This window comes from Gossypium raimondii, chromosome 8, assembly GCF_025698545.1.
Source record: "Gossypium raimondii isolate GPD5lz chromosome 8, ASM2569854v1, whole genome shotgun sequence".
In the NCBI taxonomy this organism is placed as follows: domain Eukaryota; kingdom Viridiplantae; phylum Streptophyta; class Magnoliopsida; order Malvales; family Malvaceae; genus Gossypium; species Gossypium raimondii.
The window spans coordinates 54,813,741-54,835,800 of record NC_068572.1 but is presented as its reverse complement, the minus strand read 5'-3'; the positions used below and the strand labels follow the sequence as shown (position 1 = coordinate 54,835,800).

General features: G+C 31.2%; 1 protein-coding gene and 1 non-coding gene across 6 annotated transcripts; both read right to left on the bottom strand.

Moving 5' to 3' along the window:
- Positions 1 to 1,138: 1,138 nt before the first annotated feature.
- On the bottom strand, positions 1,139 to 4,420 carry LOC105792222 (uncharacterized). Of its 5 annotated transcripts, none has more exons than XM_012620681.2 (3): positions 4,316 to 4,420; positions 1,983 to 3,566; positions 1,139 to 1,870 (listed from the first exon to the last, which is right to left on the bottom strand). In XM_012620681.2, the coding sequence occupies exons 2-3, from the start codon at positions 3,402 to 3,404 to the stop codon at positions 1,526 to 1,528; spliced, it is 1,767 nt and encodes a 588-aa protein (XP_012476135.1). In that variant the 5' UTR covers positions 3,405 to 3,566; positions 4,316 to 4,420; the 3' UTR covers positions 1,139 to 1,525. The 5 variants fall into 5 exon arrangements, with proteins under 5 accessions (XP_012476135.1, XP_012476136.1, XP_012476138.1 ...); XM_012620682.2 differs by lacking the exon at positions 4,316 to 4,420 and adding an exon at positions 4,107 to 4,279; XM_012620684.2 differs by lacking the exon at positions 4,316 to 4,420 and adding an exon at positions 3,716 to 3,849.
- Positions 4,421 to 9,985: 5,565 nt separating this feature from the next.
- LOC105792223 (uncharacterized) lies at positions 9,986 to 14,573 on the bottom strand. The gene is made up of 8 exons (XR_008198363.1): positions 14,106 to 14,573; positions 13,370 to 13,432; positions 12,547 to 13,269; positions 12,235 to 12,369; positions 12,064 to 12,147; positions 11,540 to 11,599; positions 11,350 to 11,436; positions 9,986 to 10,663 (listed from the first exon to the last, which is right to left on the bottom strand). It is a non-coding gene; the product is annotated as an uncharacterized LOC105792223 (transcript).
- Positions 14,574 to 22,060: the final 7,487 nt, after the last annotated feature.

The following is a 22,060-nucleotide window of genomic DNA, read 5'->3' as shown; positions in this document are numbered from 1 at the left end:
CAAACTGATTGAAGAACTAATATGTCTTCTATTAAGCCAATTGGAGAGATGTATAGTCTTGAGTATCAGAGCGAATTACTCCCAGAAGATAGAGACATAGATGTGACTGACTGGACTGATAGCACATCGAACTGGACAAGCACTGATAGAGTTGTTGGCCAATTTGTTAACTCTTCCATTCCTTATTAATCTTAACTGTCGGAATAGCGGAGAAGTCACAGTCACTGTCATCCATTTTAGAATCAGAATTCGTATCATCCTCCTCCACCGATAACGACCCATGAAACATGTCAGAAAACATCGAAGACTGAATGAGCATGTCTTTAAAGCTTGCGGTGTGCTTGCGCCTTCAATCACGGTAATTTTCTTAGTACTGCGCACTAGATGATCCTGTTTATCATATGAGAGTTCATCAGTTTCCATCAGTTTAACAAAACTATTAGGAACCGAATTTTATCGTTATTTGACTTTAAATATATTGTCAAATAATAATTAATTCAAGTTTATTTTAAATAATTAATTCTTTGAATAGAAAATAATTTTTTTTATCATAATGTCTTATAAGCATCTTTAAATTAAATTATGATATTTGCAGGTTTACCATGTTTATATTACGGCATTGCCAGCAATATTGCATCTTCTCCTCTAATGTCTATCTACCTTATACTTTCATGATTAAATTACTTAACCCATCCTTATACTCTATAAGTTGAAAAGCAAATTAATTTTCTACAATAAACTATACATTTAATTTTAAAATAAAGTGGTAAAAATTTTAAATAACCATAAACTTACTTTCCAGTTTTGTTTCTTTGGTAGATTGCATGGTTTCAAAATGATATGGTTGGATTATTAAACATACTGACACACACGTTGTTGCAATTCATTTGGCTTGATGCTTGAGAAAATAATGTACTGAGCCATACTGATTTAACCATCATAAAGTCTGCAAAAACAAAACCCAGAATGGCAAACTTGGTTCTTATCTCTGACAAGTTTCCCAGCAGTCTTATGTTTTACCACAAAATTTTCACATGTCCTGTAAGGGTAACAGTTATCTGGCAAAACAAGTCAAGAAACAATCTTAGAACAGGACTAGTTGCAGAAACAATTGAATTATTGAATATGAGGGTCAAAATGGATAAAATGGACTAATATTATTAAGGATGTACAACACTTTCTTTTTCTTTATGAACGATGTTGGCTCTAAAAACATAGTAAAATGACTAAACGAGTACTTTTAGGTAAATTTTTCTATGATAGACCATTACCTCAGAGTCTCAATAGCTACATCACTAATTTTGCCTTGCTACCAAAGTTACAATATGAACGTTATGGTGTTTCTATCATAGAACGAATTGGTAGTGCAGTGAAGTTCTTGCTCAAGTGATGTAACCATCGATTCGTGCAAGATAAGACGTTTTGTATTTACCGTGGATCAGTGCTGCTCTTAGTCTGAACATGGCAGAATGCTTGGAGAAGGATCAATAGGCCAGTTTCGATTCAAAAAGGCATTATTTCGGGCTTAGACACGAGCGATTGGAGAGAAAGGAGGGTTAATCACATAGGATGGTGGGATAGCTTCTACCTTCTTGCTGACTTTCTTTTTCTTCTTATTCTTCGTCTCCTCCTCTGTGACCGCTTTTATTAACGATTTCACTTCCTCCTCGATAAGCATTTTTAAGGAATTGTATTGTGATGAATGTTTGCTTTCTATCTCCCCAGTAGCAGCAGCAGAGGTTTCTGTACAATGTAGTACTGCAACGCAAATGGAAAACGCTTGTAATGCGGATAACTTCGCATGAAAATCGATTGCATACCCTCCTTCAATGGCCATCATGGTCAACGCCGGTGTATTCTCTTTGGCACCCTACAAAGCAATTAGCAATATGAAAAATGAAGCAAATCGCTTTCCAACTATCCATTTTCGAGGTAGATTCTGCATATTATCCACATTAGCATATGAGCAACTAAAATCTCACCTGATGAAAAAGTTGAAAAGGCTGTTCATTATCCACTAGTGGTCGATCTTCGAAACAATTTAGACCAGTATTGTCAAAAACAACAAGGGGACAAGCCATGTCCCAGCCACCACAATCACAGCCTCCACCAAACCTCCACCTATCAAGTAGTGATGAAGGACCCCGAGTCCCAGCACAGGGAAAGCCGTGGTTTCCGGTTGGAATAACGACCTTCACCTTCTCTTTGCTCCTGCTGTCTTGTATCGTGCTTTTGCTTTCTTCAGTCATAGAGACATTGAGTAGGTTTGAGTGGTTCCTATCATCAATTTTATCTCCTCTTCTGTATTTTAAGCTCTCTCTATTCTTAAATGGTACTTGAATGACTATGGCTGCTATTTCAAGGTTAGGATGCAATTTGGCAGGTGGTCCATTTATGAATTCAACCTCATCACTGTCACAAGCATGGTTTAAATGATCTTTAAGCGTCACCACATTAGAGCAGGCAGGGGCTTTATGAACATCAGTGGATCCAAGGACAGTAACACGTTGTTTTGCACGTGCGATATCATACAAAACAAACTCCGTAACCACGGAGTTGTCAACCTCCCCACCCTCCATCATTTCTGAGCATAAACGGCTCGAAACTTGCATCTGCGCGATAATTGAAGCAGCATCTTTGCTACTATTATCACTTGGTCCCGATATACCAGCATTGGTTTTCTTTTTATTGCCAACAGAGTGAAAGGTATACACCCAATTGAAACCATTATTTGCCTTCAATGTTTTGGCTAGAAAAACATCTCCTGGTTCATTCATTGAGAACTCGAAAAATGGTACCCCATGTTTAGCTCCCAACTTAAGACAACCATGTAGGTGAATCGGTGAGTGAACGTTGTCTTTCTCGAAAAAGGCGAAATCCGATTCAGCATTATGCGAGAAGTCATGTAACAAAGATTTCCGACATGTCTTATTTCTTCTCGTATTTCCCATCACACTAGTATCAACATTGTCAGCATCCGTGACCGTGAGATAACCCAAAGGACTCGGTGGAGACTTTGATTTCACCAATGGATCCAACATTTTTCTAATGGGACTAAAGTTAGCCCTTGAGCTGGTCCTGGAGAATGAGTCACCTTCAAGCGGTTTGTGCGGATTATAAGCTGCGTCATCGTCGGGTTTAAATCCGAAACTAATGTCCATCTTGTTATCTGAACTTAGACAGAATTCAATGAAATCATCTGATGAACATGATTCCAAATACGGGCTGCTAGAGGATGCTAAGTTCAAGTTCGAGCCGACATACATCACCAGATCTCTTCCTCGTGGCAAGCTTTCCTCTTCTGAATTACAAAGAGAATCAACAATTCTGAAGGAAAAAGAAGTGTCACTACCACAAGATAATTCAATTTTTCTCCTCCCCTTGACAGTGCTTGTACTTTTCATTTTCCTTACCTCTTCGGAGCTTCGATATGTAGAATCGCTTCAACCGAGCATTACAACATGGTTTTCCCCTTCCGATATCGCTTTAAGACACGGAACAACAGTCTTCGGACTCAGATCAGACGTGAAGTTTTCCCTAAGTCTTCAATTCATACATTTACAGTCCTGCAAGAATGCAAAATCATATAAACAAAGATAACATCCTCATTAATACAGAAGAAAATAAACTTTCCCTAAATTAATTACAGGACAATGTTTCTGAAACAATTGAAGGAAAAAAAACAATTTTTAGTCTGTAAATTGAAAAATAAGACCTAATAATCAAGCAAAAAGCATTTTCCAAAACAAAACCAAAAATCTCTGGTCATAATTCATACACAAGCAAAACTGGTAGCCTGATAAAAAAAAAAACTTTGTAAAAAAGCAAATGGCTGTGATCACATAAATAAAGCTAAAACGTTTGAGACAACCAGGAATCTCGTGATCTCTATAAACACTCAGGAAAAAAAAAACAGAGTAAAGTGACAGGGATAAAGGCATATACAATTATTAAAGAAAAACAACAACTTTAGTTTCACTTGCATTCTAAGCCAACAAAAAGTAGGTAAAAGCTAGAAAAAAGAATGGGGATACCCCAATATAGATCATACAGAATTGAATTAAAAGAAGAACCAAAGAAAAACTGTAATAAAATGCAAATCATACCCTTCAAACTCTTGAGCTACACACCAAAAACCTTTGTTTAAACAAGAGTTGAGACATGTTCTTCAAAGGGTAGTTGAAATTCTAAGAGAACCCAACAAAACAGAGAAGTACAACAATGCGAAAGCAACAAGAACAGGGGAACAGTAACTAGGAAAAAGCGTTAGAGACACAAAAAGGTCGGAAATTTTTAAAGAAAAAACATGGCTTGCCTGTGTGATGGATTGTGCTAAGAAATTTGGAGGGACAATGAGTTGTTCAGGTTTCTTCTGTTCATGTCTAGAAAAAAAGCAATCCTGTATGTTTCAAGTCATCATATGCGTGCTGGTTATGTCGTCGTCACTAGTCATTTTATGTGTTTATATGTGTCTTTTTTTCTTCTCTTTAGCCTGCCTTTTACTCCCTTTTTTGCTCTTTTGGTCGGATACATGATAATGGGAAATGACAATAGTACCCACAAGTCGTACAAGTCTCATTTCATTCCCATGGGTGTTTTCGGCTTTTTCTACTTTTAGTCATTTCCTTATTTTTAGAACCAAAGTATCATTCATATTCGATTTACGTTAATGTAAATTAATTTTTTCAAAATTCGTGTCTATTCTATCTAACAATATTATCTTTAAATTTAAATATCTTCTCCTTTAATTTAAAATTTTATTATAAAAGAGAAAATATAAACATATTTAGAATTAAATTTAAGTTCAAATAATATAAATTATAAATTTATCAAATAATATAAGTTATAAATTTATTAAAATTTTATAAAATACATAACACACGATCTATCATATCTAAAGTTATTATATCATATTATATTTTATGAGTGAGATCCACTTACACCATTCATGTTTTTACTTTTTACACCTTTTTATAATTTTTTTTATAATTGATATTTTAACAACATCGGATGTTATCTTTCATTCATGTAAATCATGCATATTAAGTTCAAAATAAAAAATTAACTATTTATTTTATATCAAAAAGAATTTCAATCGTTAAATATGTATTAATATAAACAATATTTTAGACTAATATAATAGAGATATTAAATTAACTTGAAACTTTCGTGCATAATAAATATAATTATATTAATAAATTTAATAGTTGAATTATTAAAATATAAATAGTAAAAGAAAAACATAAAATAGTGCAAAACTAACAACGGGAGTGAGTGGATGTCTTCGTTATTATGATGTAACTTTACATCAAATATGAATCTTGAAATCATTCATTAGCAAACCCCAGAGATAATAATGTCCTGAATAGTAAAATGGTGATGAAGTTAATTACATTAAATTTTGGAACCACTTTTTTTAATGGGATCAACTTAAAAGTGGCTCAACTGAGTTTGCATGAGAGTAAGACAAAAGGGTTTATTATTTTTTTGAAGAAAATATCATAAACTAACTTGGACCCATATGGAATTTGGTATATCAACATAAAAACACTTACCAGGTTGGAACTTCAAAGAACACATCAACCCTAAAACAAATGGATGAAGGATTAGAGACCCTCCCATTGTATCCTGCAATGGGACCTAAGGAATGAACTAAACTCAAATGAATGCGTTAGGATTAGACATTGAAGCCTCTTAAATTGAATTAGCAAAAACAATCAATTTCATTAGTTGTTGGTAAATTAAGGAGGAGATGCTAAAAAAGGGCATGTCAGTGTAAGGTAATTAAGACGCAATTGGGATGATTTAACTCGATTCTAATATTCATCTTCATATGAAAGAGTGGATAGATGAAAAATATTATGAAAAGAGGAAAGTGAGATTTCTCATGTGGGACAGGCATTTTTGTGCATTTACCTTTATATGCATGTGGCTGGTTATTATTATTATATGTTTTGGCACATTAAAACCAAAGGTTTTTCGGTATTAATAAATAAAAATTAAGTCTTTTAACAAACAACAACATTGTAAAAGTATATATGTACCCTTACATGGAAGCTTTTACCACTTAGAACTAAAGCCATGTAGAGGATGAAAACAACAGGAATAATACCTTTTGGTGAAATTAAACTTGTTTTTAATACGTTATAAATAAGGATAAAGAAAAACTTACTAAGAAAGAAAGTTAATTATGAAAATATGGGAAAAAATTTAAGCTAATAATATCATACAAAATGAAAGTAATATAATCAATAAAATGTTAAACCTTCTCAATTAATAATAATTAAGATTACCATTGTTATATAAGATTAGGTTGTAAAGCATATGAATTTATTAAATACAAGTAAATTCTAATTTTACCTTAAAACAAAATACATAAGAAATTGCATTTAACATGAGATGTTAAATATATAAAATCAATTTAATTAGGGATGAGTAAGTAAATTAGGTTTGGCAAATAAAGAAATCAATTATAAATAGGTCATATTATATAGATATTGAGATTTGTCATTATGTTTCGTTTTGAATAACGTCAATCATTATATTTTAAGAATATGGATAAATTTATTGTTCTATTTATATGAGCTATTAAAGTTTGAATTTTAATTAATTTTGCCATCAATTTTAATTTTTAAATAAAATTTTACCATTAGATATTAATTTTAATGATTTGGAAACAAAATTTAATAAAAAAATATCATTTCAAATATTTTGTTTTAATAGCCAACATTAAGTTATTTAATAATAGGAAGAGCTAAGGAATTTTAAAATATATAAAAAATGAATGTTTTGTTTTGTTTTTATAAATAACAGTTTTTATTAAAATTTAATATTATGCTAATTAATAAATATGTTAATTACTTCAATAAAATATTTTATTAAATTTAATTTAAATTAAAATTTAATAAAAATTAAACTTTAATTTCATAATTCAATCAAATAAAAGTGAAGTGACAAAATTCAATATAGAATTAAAGTGATAAATTTACCTTTAATTTAAAAGTACAATGACAAGTATCAATAGTGATAAATTTTAATTTTTATCTAATAAATAGTGACAAATTTACATAATAACCCGTCATAAATATTTGAACCTAAATTAAAATCTTAATGGATAAATCTTAAAATCAGTGGCGAAATCACTAAGAGACCGAGAGGGCCATGACCCCTAAAATGATAGATTTTTAATTTAGGTCCTTTATAATTTTAAATTTTAAATTAATAATTATAAAATTACATTTTAATCCCCAAAAATGATAAAATTTAATTTAATCTTTTAAAATTATAAAGATATAGAATATTAAAATGATGAAATTACATTTTACTACCATAAAATATACAATTTAATTTCAACGAAAAAATTCTAGCTTAAAATAATTACAAAAATAATTACATTATATAATAAGAGGATAAACCTATATCTTTAAGAGTAAAATGATAAAAATGTTAAATTAAAATTAATATAAAAGTAACATTCCCTTGAAAATTCTGTATCTTTTTAAGAAAGAGGTATTGACAAGAAAAAATATTAACTCTCTATTTTGAAATTTTAACACTATTGTAAGATTATTGTATCAAAGTCATCATATATATATATATATATATATATATATATATATAATTATCAAAATATTTTAATATTTAATCTAGCATAACTATATTTAAAAAACGAATAATAAAATTAAAAATTATTGTTGGAACTTACCATTGATAATTGCAAAGAAAACATGTAGTGAAGTGCTGCGACAAGAATAAAAAGAAAACGGACCGGGCCCGGGTAAAAAAAGTGGTGCCCGAAGTCCGGTCCGTTTTCTAAACGGACTCGTTTTTTGCCCAAACTCATATTTCGGGCATATATTTTTACCCGAACCTTCCCATATTTCGGGCGGGTTGTCGGGCCGGGCCGGCCAGCCCATGATCACATCTAAGAATCACATATATCATTATCACTTTGTATTATTTTTATTTCATAATTAATTTATAGAAAAAGTAGTTAAATTTTATTTTTTGGTAAAAGGCTTCTTCTCAATTCTGATATCGAGTAAATTGATCTCTCTAAAAGAATTGGAATAATTTTAATTTTTCTAAAATTTTTTATAATTAAAGTAAAAAACAGAAACCAAATTGATTAAAATTGTAAAGATTAAGCGCTTAAATTTATAATTGTAATTAATTTTTAAAAATAGAAAATAAGCCGATTAAAAAGTGGATAGACCAATTTAACTTAAAAGATTATACAAATGTTTTAAAAAAGGTGTTTATTGGAGTGAGCCCAGAAACTAATTCTCCACATTCGATAGACCCATTAAGGGGTAGATGTTGGCTATGGGTTTTAAAGCTACTCAATACCCAAGGCAATGATTGAACTCTTGATCACTAGTTAAGGTAGGAGAGACCTTTGTCATCTCACCTAACTCCCGTGGTTATGTCATGTATTTTTAAATTAGGCTAAAAATTAACGAAAACAAAGGAAAGATAAACTTTCTAGTTTCACTTGAGACATTTCTTAACTTCACTATTGGTGTAACTAATAATATTTTAAATTTAATTATATTAACATTGGGAGCAGATGAAAATTTCCACTTTTAATCTTTTAAAATTTTAAATTAGTACATACTAAAATTACATTTTGACTTAAAAATGATAAATTTTAATTTAATACTCTAAAAAATTATAAAGATATAAACTATTAAAGTAATAAAATTATATTTTTAACTTTCATAAAAATATACAATTTAAATCCTCAAAATAATTTTCTTCTTAAAAATATTACGTGAAATCCTGTTATTTGATGGGTGTGAAATTAAAGTTTTAAACCAAAAGAATTACTTGACCAATGTAGTACCATCCATGTGGCCCTACACTTAACAATAATCAAACTAGTTGTCCCTTCCTAATTATTCTATCTTCTAGTACCCTTTTTTCATTGACATTGAAAATTCCTTGGGTTATCTTCAAATTTTTAAATAAAAAATATAAATTTGAGCAGATATTAAGATTCATATTCAAATCGAACTAGACTTAAACAAGAATGAAGTATAATATCAATTTATATTACTCGGTCGAACTTGACCCACGAACATTTCTATGTAGATATGAGGTTATATATATTATTTCAAAAACTATAATCTTTCATTCCATGTTGTGTTTATATTTGAAGGCTTGACAATTATTCCTTTTTTTTTCTCTATTTTCATTTTAAATGCATGTGAAAGCTCCTTTTCTTAAGTAATTTTTTAGAAAATTAAGATAATTCTTTTGAGAAGTCTATATTCACAAGTTTGTGAAAAGCATGCTTTACTTTATCTATTTTATATAATAACCTGATACAGCTTATATTTTCGAAAATATGTTCTGCACATTTTAACCCTAATAAATTTTTGAGATATAATAAATTCAACTTTTAATATTTACATTTTCTTTTAGAAGTCGAATTTTGAAAAATTATTGAATTATATTTTAATGATTAAAATATTAAAATTTTAGTTAGACAATTCACACCCATATTTTATTTTATTTTATAAATATTTTATAATTGTAAAATTTATCGTTAATATGATATACAAAAATAATACCATCTTAACATTAAATCTACATGAACTATCATACGAATAACCACACCAACATCATAAAAGATTCTGATTCTACTTAAAATTTCGTTAAAAATACAATTTAACTCTTTTTTATAAACTAGGGTCAAATATAATTTTAAAAAAATCTTTTAAAAGTTAATAATCAAATTTAATTTTAAAAATACAAATTAAATTGACAAAAAAACAAATAGATGAACATTATACCTATGAATGTTTCCAAATATACACATTTACCCTACTGGAAGCTGCTGCTTGTTTACGTCTCCTATTTATTCACTTCCAAGATTTCCTATTATGCCTTCAAGATGGAGTGGTTAGAGATTTCTAATCTAAGATTAACACGGCCACCTGCAAGAGTCAATAAGTTGGTATAACTTTTAATAGCTAAAACGAAAATGGAATCTCTTCTCTTGCTATAAAAGTAGCATTAACTACTACAGCTGGGCAACCACCCATACAAAACATGGCCGCCATAATAATCCTTTCAAAAAAAGATTGATGGCGTAGGCGCCAACCTACGCAACCCCACTCCATTATGTTAGCCACCCCTTTACTTCAGATGGCTCTAGCCGCGTTTCTTGGCAAAGTTGCTTAAAAATAACCGGTAAGAAGAAAATGGTGAAAATAATCTTATGGCTCAAAATGGGGATCTAAATTGATTTTTGTACATTGTGCTACTATATATTCAGTACCTTGTAAAAATAATACTGGTTAATTCGACTTGTTTCAGCAGAGATCAATAATAATTCTTTGCTGAAACCTCAATGTTATATCCTAACCTTCGTGTGGATGTAATGTATATGCGTATGTACTCTGGGTTTTAACTATCACTAGATCGCCATTCAACTGTACAAATGGTCAATTTTGTTCCTAACCGTAGTGATTTTCCTACTCTACCTTCACTGTAGATTCTGACTCACGGAGACTAACTAGCTTCTTCTCTGAATTTTCAGGCTTAGCTGTGGCTGATCACTCCTTACCGGCAACTTTGGCAGTGAGGGCTCTATTGTAAGTGAAGCAGCCTCGTCTCTAGAAGCATACCAGGAATGTCCACAAGCACCACATTCCAACTGTATCGAGAATGGATGTTCAAAGAATGTTAATGGTTAAAAATGGAAATTATATGACGTATATTAAACAAAAAACCATATATACCATGCTTAGGTTTTTAAACTGCAATATGTTTTACAGTGCACATAGTAAATACTACTAAGCTGCACGCAGTTGCCTCTAAATATCATAATAGATAACATGGTCTGTTTTCAATAATGTCAAGGCCAACAAACCCGAGACTTACTAGGAATTCCAGTCCTAACTCAAAATACTCATCCTTGAAGTTAAATTATATGTTAGCGATTCCATACATAACATTCATCCTTGAATCATAATTGCCATCTTGAACTTTTCTTCATAAGTCTGAGAGTCTATTACTCTCCATCACCCCTAACATACAATTATCTGTTCTGATGCTCATTATGCACTTTATAAATGTCATATCTCATCAAATTTTTAAATAGAAACATAGACATTGATGGATGAAGGAAGCATGTCTATATCCAATTCATATTACAATGAAACAATAATAATATCTGGCAAGTTGCAAGTCTGATATTTTAGCTGGGCCTACATTTTGCCCTAATAAAAGATAATTTGTACCCAAAAATAGTCTTCTTGTTCAACATGGTTAGGCAAGGAACATGAGGTTTTATTTTAAATAGTAAGAGTGACTTCATGATAGAAGAAAATATGAGATCACCTGGTAACGGTCTCCATGTCCTGCTTGGATGATGTCCCTTAGACCAACTTTAAATTCCATGCATCTTGAGCACCGAGCATCAGTCATCTGCTTTCACGATAGTAGAACAACAGACGAGCATACATCAGCCACAATAACAGAAAGGTCATTAAATTCTATGCTTAAACAAAATTAGGTAGAGAGAAGTGACCTGCATGCGCTCTGACTCATCAGGCTCTTTTTTGGCCGTCTCTTCTGCAGTTAAACCCTCCTAGAGTTGAAATTGTTAGTATATATTTTTCGACTCACAAAAAACCAAAATCCTAGTGTCATAGATGCAATAAAATGGTGCGGAATAATAGTTAAATGCCATTGTTCGAAAAAATTTTAAATAAATAAACACCTTAAAACTTAATGGCACGGATAATTACTAACAAGTCAACGTAAAACTATTAATAAGATTATGTGTATAAAAGAAGACTTCTATAGCCACGGGCCACCACGTCTATGCAGACAAGATCATGTCAAAATTCTACTCTCCCACAAAAGGTATATTTTATCACATTTTCCATTCTAAATTTAATGAGAACACAACTCCTAATAGATGACCAATTTATATTTCATGTGTTCAAGAGTCATCAGATTCAGCACATTAGACATTCCAACCTACATAAGGTTTCTATCACTCTCAAACAAGCAGGAAAGAAGCCTACACCTAACAGACTCAGACTGTACCTTTAACTCATTTGGCGACATGTTCAGTATTGTTGAAGGTTCTAATTCTCCATTTAGTAAACGACGAGCTAGCAATGCATTGTTCTGCCAAAAAGAAACAAAAATTAACATCATCCTAGATGCAAATAAGGCAAGACAGCTCTAGAGATTTATAAGCAGAAAGCCCTCTACCTTCAGATTGAACTCAAGCTGCCGTAACTTCTGGTTATACTTCTGGAAATCAGAACAAAGTGCATCATGTGAGGCCTTCTCGAGGGCAGTGATAGCAGGAACAGCAGCATCTGGCCATGTAAAAGATTTGCCACTCTGCAAAGCAAGAGAGACAATAAATATTGTGCAAACCATAGAATCTCATCAATTAATAACACCTATACTGTTTTTTTAGTAAATAAAACCTATTCTTGTTAATCATAAATTGGGAAAAGATAAAGATATTCCTACTATAGAAACTAATTATAGGCCAAAAAGGAAATCACTGCACACATTTGAACTCTTCTCTTGAGATCCATTAGCAGTTCTTGGACTCTTAATGTCTCTTTCACGTTCCAAGCCATCAGGACAACTACACATGTACTGAACTCCTTGAAGAAGCCTGGTCATCCACTTATCACGATGGGTTTCTCCAGTTAGCACCTTAGCTTTTGACAAAATTGTGTAATATTCATTGGTATTACTTGGACAGCTTCCAGGTGTTTCAGCTTTCAAACTTTGATCAGACCTGGTACTTCCTTCATCATTCCTGGTAACATCAAGGGGTGAAATGTTCTTTTTTCTGAGAGTTCTTTTTGCCTTCAACTGCTCTTCCTGATCAAAAACTGCAGCAGTAGAATCAAACTCAAGGTCAGGAAGGTCTCCCAATCGCGATAAAGTTTTCTGAACAAGAAGATCAATCTCATGCTGTTTATTATCCTCATAATCTTTATCAGTCAGCTTCCAAAGCTTCTGTTCCACTGTGTCATAGACCTTCTGCACAATAAAACCTGGATGCTCTTTACGGTTTGGAATTTGCTTGTGTATGGGAACAAAGTGAACCACACACTTGTGCATCACGGATTCTGCTGGAACCTCATCACGGTGGAAGCTATAGAAAAGTTCTCTTGTATCATTTAATGGCCAGCTTCCACCACCTTTTTTCTCAGCCTCTTCAGGGCGATAAAACCACTGCCCAGTAACCATAATGCTCCCATCTTTAGTCTGACTAATGTCCTATCAATATATAAAAGCTCCATTATTTGCGAAGGAATATGACTAAAAACTCTTTTGGAAATAAAGAAACTGTACCTGTAATAGAAGGCAATCTAATTACCTTAATGATAGCCACATAAGGCTTTTGCTTTGTATCTTCAGGAACTAAAAGAACCGGATCCTCCTGTAAACCAACACTAGTAAACACAAATAATAATGCAAAAATGCAAAGGTATAAATCAGAAAAATAGACCATGTATGGGCACAAAAAACTAATACCGGGTTCCAGAATACTAGCAACCAAAATAAAACAGAGCACCACAAAAATAAACCGAATGAATCTTCAGTAACTACTCAAAGCAGCTTCACAAGTTATTATTGAGAAAAAAAAAAAAGTCCAAATCCACCAAACACACACACACACACAATAATAATCCGTCAATCAGTTATCAGTCTTCACGAACTTGGGAGACCAGACACAAATGACAAAACCAAACATCCATAAACCAAAAATATACCCTTCTCCCAGCTACAACTGAAAATAATATAATATCAAAATCACCATAAACAAATATTAAAACAAAACGAACCTCAAGCAAGCACGAAAAATACATTAAGAACATTCAAATATCCTAACGGATCATATAATTGTCCCATAGCCAACAAATCAGATCATAAATCCCTATATCCAGAACGCAATACATTAAAAATCCTAAAACCCACGAAACATAGCAAACAAAAATCAGCAAAAAACCAGAAGCCAGATAAAAGAAATCACTAAACTCAAAAAAATTAAAAAGCCATTCCAAGAAATAAAGCCTTGAAAAAAAAAACCCTAAATGCAAATAAGAACTTACGAGATCATATCGATTGCCATCAAACTCAAAACTCTCATAATGACTCCTCCTCCCTCTCCCTTTCCCCGAAACCCTAACGACTTTCCCTATCGGCTTGGCATCCTCCTGAATTCCCTCTTCCTCCGGCTCTTCTTCTTCTTCCTCGTCTTGCTTTTTCTTCTTCTTCCTCTTATTGGATTCCATCTGTTCATCATCCTCTTCTTCGTCTTCGTCTTGTAACTTCATTTTCTTCCTCTTCCTTTCTGGTCTCTTATCTTCGGACCGAGACCGTCTGCGAGTCATCGGTACTTCATCCTCGTCGTCGCTAGTGGACACCTGAGCAACCCTTCGGTTCCTCATTACGTAACAGGGCTTTTGACTTTCGCCGGTTCTTTTTTCTTTCTTTCAAGTGGATTTTCAAATGACGATTATTAGTGGGAAAATTTGGAAATAAAGGAGATTGAAAACACGCCCGCCACACCCAACTGTTTGTACTCTTTTTTTTTATATTATATTACCATTATGCCATTTCCACTTGTTTCTAGATTCTTCCACAGCCAAAAAGAAATATCTCTAGTAAGTAACAATGAGTATAACACATCCCCAATTGAAGAAATAATAGTGAGGCATGGAATTCACACGTTATAGGTTCTGCTGCCTTTTCTTTAATGAGGAAATTGAAAATCAAGTATTTTCTACCAAACATGTTGGGATGTAGTTGGGATGTGGTAGGCTTTTGATTGTGAAGACTAATTTAACCTTTTTAAACTCAATACTCCTTATGGAGAAACTAAATAAACAATTATAGCAGTCGATTAAGTCTTAATTTGATTACGATGTCTTAAAGAATAGAACGATTCTTTTATGCTTAAGCTAGGTTTCAATTTTATAGGTTAGAGTCATCAAAACAAAATATAAGTTTACTGAGGTAATTCCAGAAGACATCTATCGTAGTAAATGTTCTTTCGTCTGGAGATCGCTTTCAAAGGTTTGGCCTCTACTACGCCAAAGTCTACTATGGTCTGTTGGTGATGGGAATCTTGTGAATTTTTAGACTGATAATTGGATAGTGGATGTAGACCCTCTTCTCAATTTTTGTAGGTTCCCATCTTTTATTGATGATTCTATCACATTGAATGAGGTTGTTTCCACCGATGGAAATTGGAATTGGAATTACTTACGTTGCTTTTTGGATAGTGATACTCTCTTATATTGTTGAAATCCCAACCTCGAATTTTCTGGTTGGTCAAGATGCTCTTATATCGAAATGGTCTCCAAATGGTATTTATACAATCAAATCCGCTTATAGTATGCTCTTGGAAAATTCTCTTAACCTTTCGGATGACAATTCGAAACTTGTTTGGGCTTTGGATGGTCCTCAGTGAGTTCATCATTGTAACACCCCTAACCCGTCTCCATCGCCGGACTAGGGTTATAGAGCATTACCATATAATCGAGAATGTTAAACATCAAATCATTCAAATAGGCTAAACATATTATAATTCATCCAATCGCATGCGCTTTGTCCTTAAATTGAGCCCTTGAGACCCTAAAAATAGCTTAGAAACAATTCGAGATTAATCTGAAACAAATTGGAAAGTTTAAGAAAAAAATGTAAAATTTTCAAAACAAGAGTCACACGGCCGTCTGACCGTGTCCCAGCCCGTGTAACTTTCGAACAAGGAACACATGACCGTGTCCCAGCCCGTGTAACTCTCTGAGTAAGTCACAAGGTCGTGTCACACGCCCGTATGCCAGGCCATGTAACTCATTAACTTGAACCCTAAGAAATCCTCATATGACACACGGTCGTTTCTCTAGGTCATGTGTCTTACACGGCTGTGTCACACGCCCATGTTCCAAGCCATGTGTGTAACACCCCTACCCCGTATCCGTCGCCGAATTTGGGGTTAAGAGACATTACTAATCAAACATAACTCAAAACAAACATTCGGTATAGTTTAATAATTTTGAGAAAATTATTATTAAATATAATAAGCAATGTCTAATATTAAAATAAGTATAATATATAAATTCTACTTTGATCATTTTAAACATAACATAAGATTTGAATCCAGTTAAACTATAAGAAAATAAGCCATATTCGTATGGCTATTAATTACATATATTGTACATCATGTACAACTTTCAAAATATTATCCAGTCTATACATGCCATAAGTTAAAAATTTAAAACATTTAATACCGAGACTGTAGATAGAGTGATGATCTTACTGACGATCCCCGAGCCTGAAACTTGCTCTTTAAGTCTATAAAACAGAGAGACGTAAACAAACAAAGTAAGCTTTTATAGCTTAGTAAGTCTATAGGATAACTAAAATACTTATAAAAGAATCATATAATTCCTTAAGTAAAATTGTTAAGATCACAAATATCCAATATAATTACTGTTCAAACACTAATATCTTAAGTCATTTTGTTGATATCTAAAAGAATTTATATTTAACTAATACATATAAACGAACATATGTATATACATTATATGCATATAACCGAGTTATTAACATTCTCATTAATTTTATATTTTGATTACTAGTGTACTTATCACTTGCACTTCTTTGAATGCATATATATATTATTCAAATACATATGCCAAAAGCAAATAATTATACTTATCAACCACATGTGACGATGCACATATATATATACTTATAATTCACATATGCGAATGCATGCATATATATATATCCAACAATTTCATGATAACCAATATATATATATACTCACCAAACACAAAGATTCGAGCTTTTATATGCTTATGAAAACATAGAAACAGATGTTCATATATTTATCCAATACAAATAACCAAATCATATACATATATACCCAATGTATATGATCACTTAATTAAAACAGATTCACGGCACTTAGCTTACTAGGCTTTAAGCCTGAATACATAATTCACATCGATATAATTCATTTTCGAACTATATTTGTATACAAAGTCCATGCATAAAGATTTAGCTTAAAATTCATAACTTATATCATTGATACACATGGTTATATAAAGTTCAATCACCAATTCCAAACTTGATAATTCAATGATTCAACCGAATACATTTATATATATATATATATATATCTTTATACTATAGATTCAACTACTACCATCATAATATTTAACTTCTATTATACTTAAATAATATACATTTCACATTTGAAAATATTAAAATAATCTAAGCTAACAATTTCATACATTTGATTCAATGCAAATCTTAAACATATATATACATATACATCCGACCATATATATCAATATATAATTCCATACCTAATTTCAATACAAGAAATTATACATGACGTATATATATACATATTCAATTTATCATGTACTTATGTAAATTCATACTTAATTTCATAACAAGAATTTATACATGTATAATGCATAATCAAACCTCACACATTTAAATAATAACATATCTAAATTCAATACAAAAAACACACGCATGTATATTTACATGCTTAATCGAATTTATTATATATTTTTAAAACATACATATTATAAATCAAATCCAAAATTTACCGTGTATATACTTATAAATTCATTCGACCCTTTCGTATATATTTATGTTATCCAAACTTTTGATTAAATCAATAATTTATACATGAATATACATACATGAACTTGAATCTTGTATATAAATATAAAATTCTCATACTTCAATCATGATCAATAACATTTATAAATATATATGCTTATATACCTTTCATACTTTAACCGTTTGCAAAAATTTATATAAGTATAAACTTATATGTTCGAACATTAGAAATATATATATATATATATATATATATATATATATATATATAAATCATTCATACTTTAAATATATTAAATAGATATACTTTAAATTATAGTTCTGCAAAAATACAATACATATACATGTATATATATCAATTTAATAACATTTAATAGCTAATAGACTTGCCCCGGACGGTGAAAAGTCGAAACTGGACTATTAATCGACAACTTTAGCTTTTCCCCGATCCAACTCCGATTTCTTCGGTTCTTGATCTAAATATATTCAAAATGAGCTAGTTTAAATATAATTACATTCAATTTAATCCAAAAGCACATAATTGGGCAAATTACTATTTTGCCCCTAACATTTACACTTTTTGCAATTTAATCCCTATTGCATAAAACACAAAATACACAAAATTTCCCCACATTATACAAGGGCCGAATATCCCTAATGCTCATACAAGTCCACACATTCCATTTATTTCACATTTTAGTCCCTCAAAAATTTAATTTCACAATTTAGCCCTAATTACTCAATTTCACCAAAAACTCAAAGACAAAACATGTTAATCTTCCACATATCTTCCATATTTCATTATCAACTATTACAAGGCTCAAGCATTCATCAATGGCATATCACAAAATCAATATCAAATTCAAAAATTAAAGCATGGGTCTTGTAGTACACAAAGCAACGATCTAAAAAACGTAAAAATTATCAAAAACCGAAACAAAATTATACCTTAATCAAGTTTGTTTTGTGCCGAAACCTAGCTTGGTTTTTCTTTATTTTCTTTTGTTAATATTCAACCATGGAAGAAGATGATAGCTAGTTTAAATCTCATGTATTTTTAATTACATATAATGTAATAATAAGCTATTTATCTGACTAACCTTTTTTACTAAATAATATATACTTAAACATTCAGGTTAGTCTTGTCCATAACCATCCACTATCTATATAGTGGGTTTATTGCACTTTTAAGCCTCCTAATTGATAAGACATCAACAAATAGATGCTTTTAAATTAGATCCCTAAGTTTTCATTTTACACGATTAAACCTTTTTTATCAAATTGAGCACTCAAACGATCAAATTTTCATACGAAATTTTCACACACTGAAATTCACATACTGTAAATACTAAAAATAATTTTTAAATATTTTTCTGACTCAGATTTGTGGTCTCGAAACCACTTTGTCCGATTAGGGTCAAAATCGAGCTATTACAATGTGAACCCAAAATTTACCAAAAATCCAGCTATTTCAAAATCATTTCATGCATAACTATTTAAACTATTTGTGCACACATTCAAGGGGTTCAATCACCATTCAAACTTGCATAAACATATCATTTCAAGCATCCTAATTTACCCAACCAATATATCAGTCAAAGGCACCACAAATATGCCAAAACATAACATGCTAACATAAGTCAACATTACCTTATTACAAGCATTATATATTGTTTCAATTACTTACCAAAACATACCACAAATTGGCCATTATCAAGTCATTGCAAACATACCAAAAGAACCTTATATACATGTACTTAAAAGTGACCAAAATGACATGGTTAGGTAAGGGACTATAGTTCACCAAATCAAGCATAACTTCAAAGATTAAACTTACCAAAACTTACATTAACACATTCATTAAATACCATTACACAACAACCTATACATGCTATTTCCATACATAATAGCCTAGTTCAAATATGAACTAAAACATGTCACAAGTAACCATTTTCAAGCCATCATCAACATGCCAAGAGAACCTTATAAACAAACACTTTACAGTTACCAAAACAACATAACTTGGTAAGGCATCAAAGTGTACCAAATCAACATAGCTTTCTAAAGCTTATACTAGCCAAAACACCATTAACACATACACCATAATACCATTACAAATCACCCTATACATGTCATTATAAATCTTAGCCAAATCACTCAAAAACTACTGAATTGATTGCTAGATAGTGTGATAGGTCTTTGACGAGCTTCCAACCGATCGAAATTCTGATAATCTATAAAATAAAGGAAAATAACTACGTAAGCAACGAGTGCTTAGTAAGCTCGTATAAACTTAAAACATAACTTACCATTTTAATAATACAAATCATAGAATAAACATAAGCCACAACTAATGTCATAAACTTAGTAAAAGCCTATTCAACACCATCAAATCCACAAGTTAGTATACTTGTTCATGATACGTATGAAATCAACCATGTATAAACATAACATTTAACTTATCATCGTTACCATCAGATTATGATTAATTCCATTTGCATACTTACCATTTCACATACCATGAGTTTAATACAAGCTTTTTTAAGCATCATCAAGCTTACATGTTAGTAGATTCATTGACAAATCATATAAACTCATTTATAACATAAATAGATTTCATAAGATACCTTACATATGCGTCGAATCTTTTATAAAGTCATGAACCTTTCCATTGAGTCACTTACCGTTCCATTCTTTTTCTTACCCGTTGAACCATCTAGAATTACATCGGATACTTGGGAAAGCTCACACGAAGTGTACCTTTACATATAACTGTAACATTTTCTTTACATCAATGCTCACACAAGCTGTGAGTCGGAATGTAAGCTACACGATGCTGCTCACACGAGCTGTGAAGAATCCGTGACAAATGCAGGACCTCAACCATCGGTAGGACATTCAAGACCAACACTCGAAATATGAAATCTCTAATGACATGTCATTTGTATCCTAAGAATTCTTAAGGTTCAACCGGGATTCAATATCCGTCAATTCGTCATAATATGGATACATTCTCATATATGCTGATTCATTTACATTAAAAAAATGGTAAACATTTAATTTAAATAACATTATAACGATTATAGTTCATATGAACTGACCAGACTAAATTGCAGCAACGACCAAGTACAGGGGCTATTTGATAATTTTCTCTTCTCCTCAATTTTTCACTCCTTCTTGATCTAAAATAATAATTCCATTCAATTCACCAATTCTAACAGAAAAATCAATTCATTTTATGTAATACCCCGAAAATTTTTACAGTAAGATATTATCTTTGATATAGTAAGGAAATAAAGTGACAAAAAGGAGAATTTTGAGTTATGACAACATTGGGAAGTATATTATGACATATTAATTAAAGAAAGGATTAAATTGCAAAAGTAAGAAAATTTTTGTTATCCAAGATTAAATACTCAAAATTTGAGGGGTTAAAGTGTAAATATGAAAAGTTGAAGGACCAATAGTGTAAATATTTTAAGGGTGGAATAATCTAGAAAAATAATGATGATGTTGGAGATATTTTAGATTAAATAAATAAATATTAGTTTATTAACATTTTAATTTGATTTTTAAATGACATTTTATCATTTTATTATTATTTTATTTAGTATATATATATGTGTGGAAGAAAAGATGAAGAATTACCTTCCTTTCCCATGCATTTCACGTTAGAAGAGAAAAGAAGAAAGAAAGTTTTGCTTTCTTTACAATTTGGTCATTCCACCAAAAATTTACCATTTTCACCTAGAAATTAAAAGAATATCCATAGCTACCAAAAGAGAAAAATGTTAAGGAGACTATGGGGAGCTAGAATATCAAGTTAGATTTGAGAATAGAAGCTAGAGGAGAGAGAAAATTAAGTTAAATATTGAAATCAATAGAGCAAGGTAAGAACATCAAGATTTCAATATATTTTTAAGTTTGATATTATTGAAAAAGTATGAAATTGATGTTAATGTAGGATTTTATTATATAAGGTTCTATGTTATTGATATGTTAGTGAATGGAAACAAGAGGAATTGATAGAAAATATTGTAGAGAAAGGAAAGGAGGGTGTTATAAATTTGATTATCAACATCTTGCACTAAAACAGTTTTGGACAGCAGCAGTAGGTTAACTTTGAAAAAAATCACCATAAATCGTGGAAATTGAATTAGAGGATGAAAAAAAATATGGAATTAAATCTTATTGAGTCTAGTTTCTCATAGAATAAATGGTGTAAGTAATGAAATTGTAAATCATGAGATATAATGAATTTTGTTAGATAAGGTTAGAATGAATTCGGGTTCCCCTGTTCTGACTTGGAAAAATCATTAAAAATTGTATAAAAATAATTATAGGTTACAATTTATATATTTAAAATCCTTAATGAGTCTATTTTCAATAGAAACAAACGGGGACATCATACGAATTC

Bases quoted from the DNA above. Each gene is read 5' to 3' on its own strand.
- LOC105792222 (XM_012620681.2), bottom strand. From the start codon at position 3,404: ATGAAAAGTACAAGCACTGTCAAGGGGAGGAGAAAAATTGAATTATCT. The intron at 1,871-1,982 runs GTGAGATTTTAG...ATTGCTTTGTAG, and splicing joins CTTTTCAACTTTTTCATCAG to GGTGCCAAAGAGAATACACC.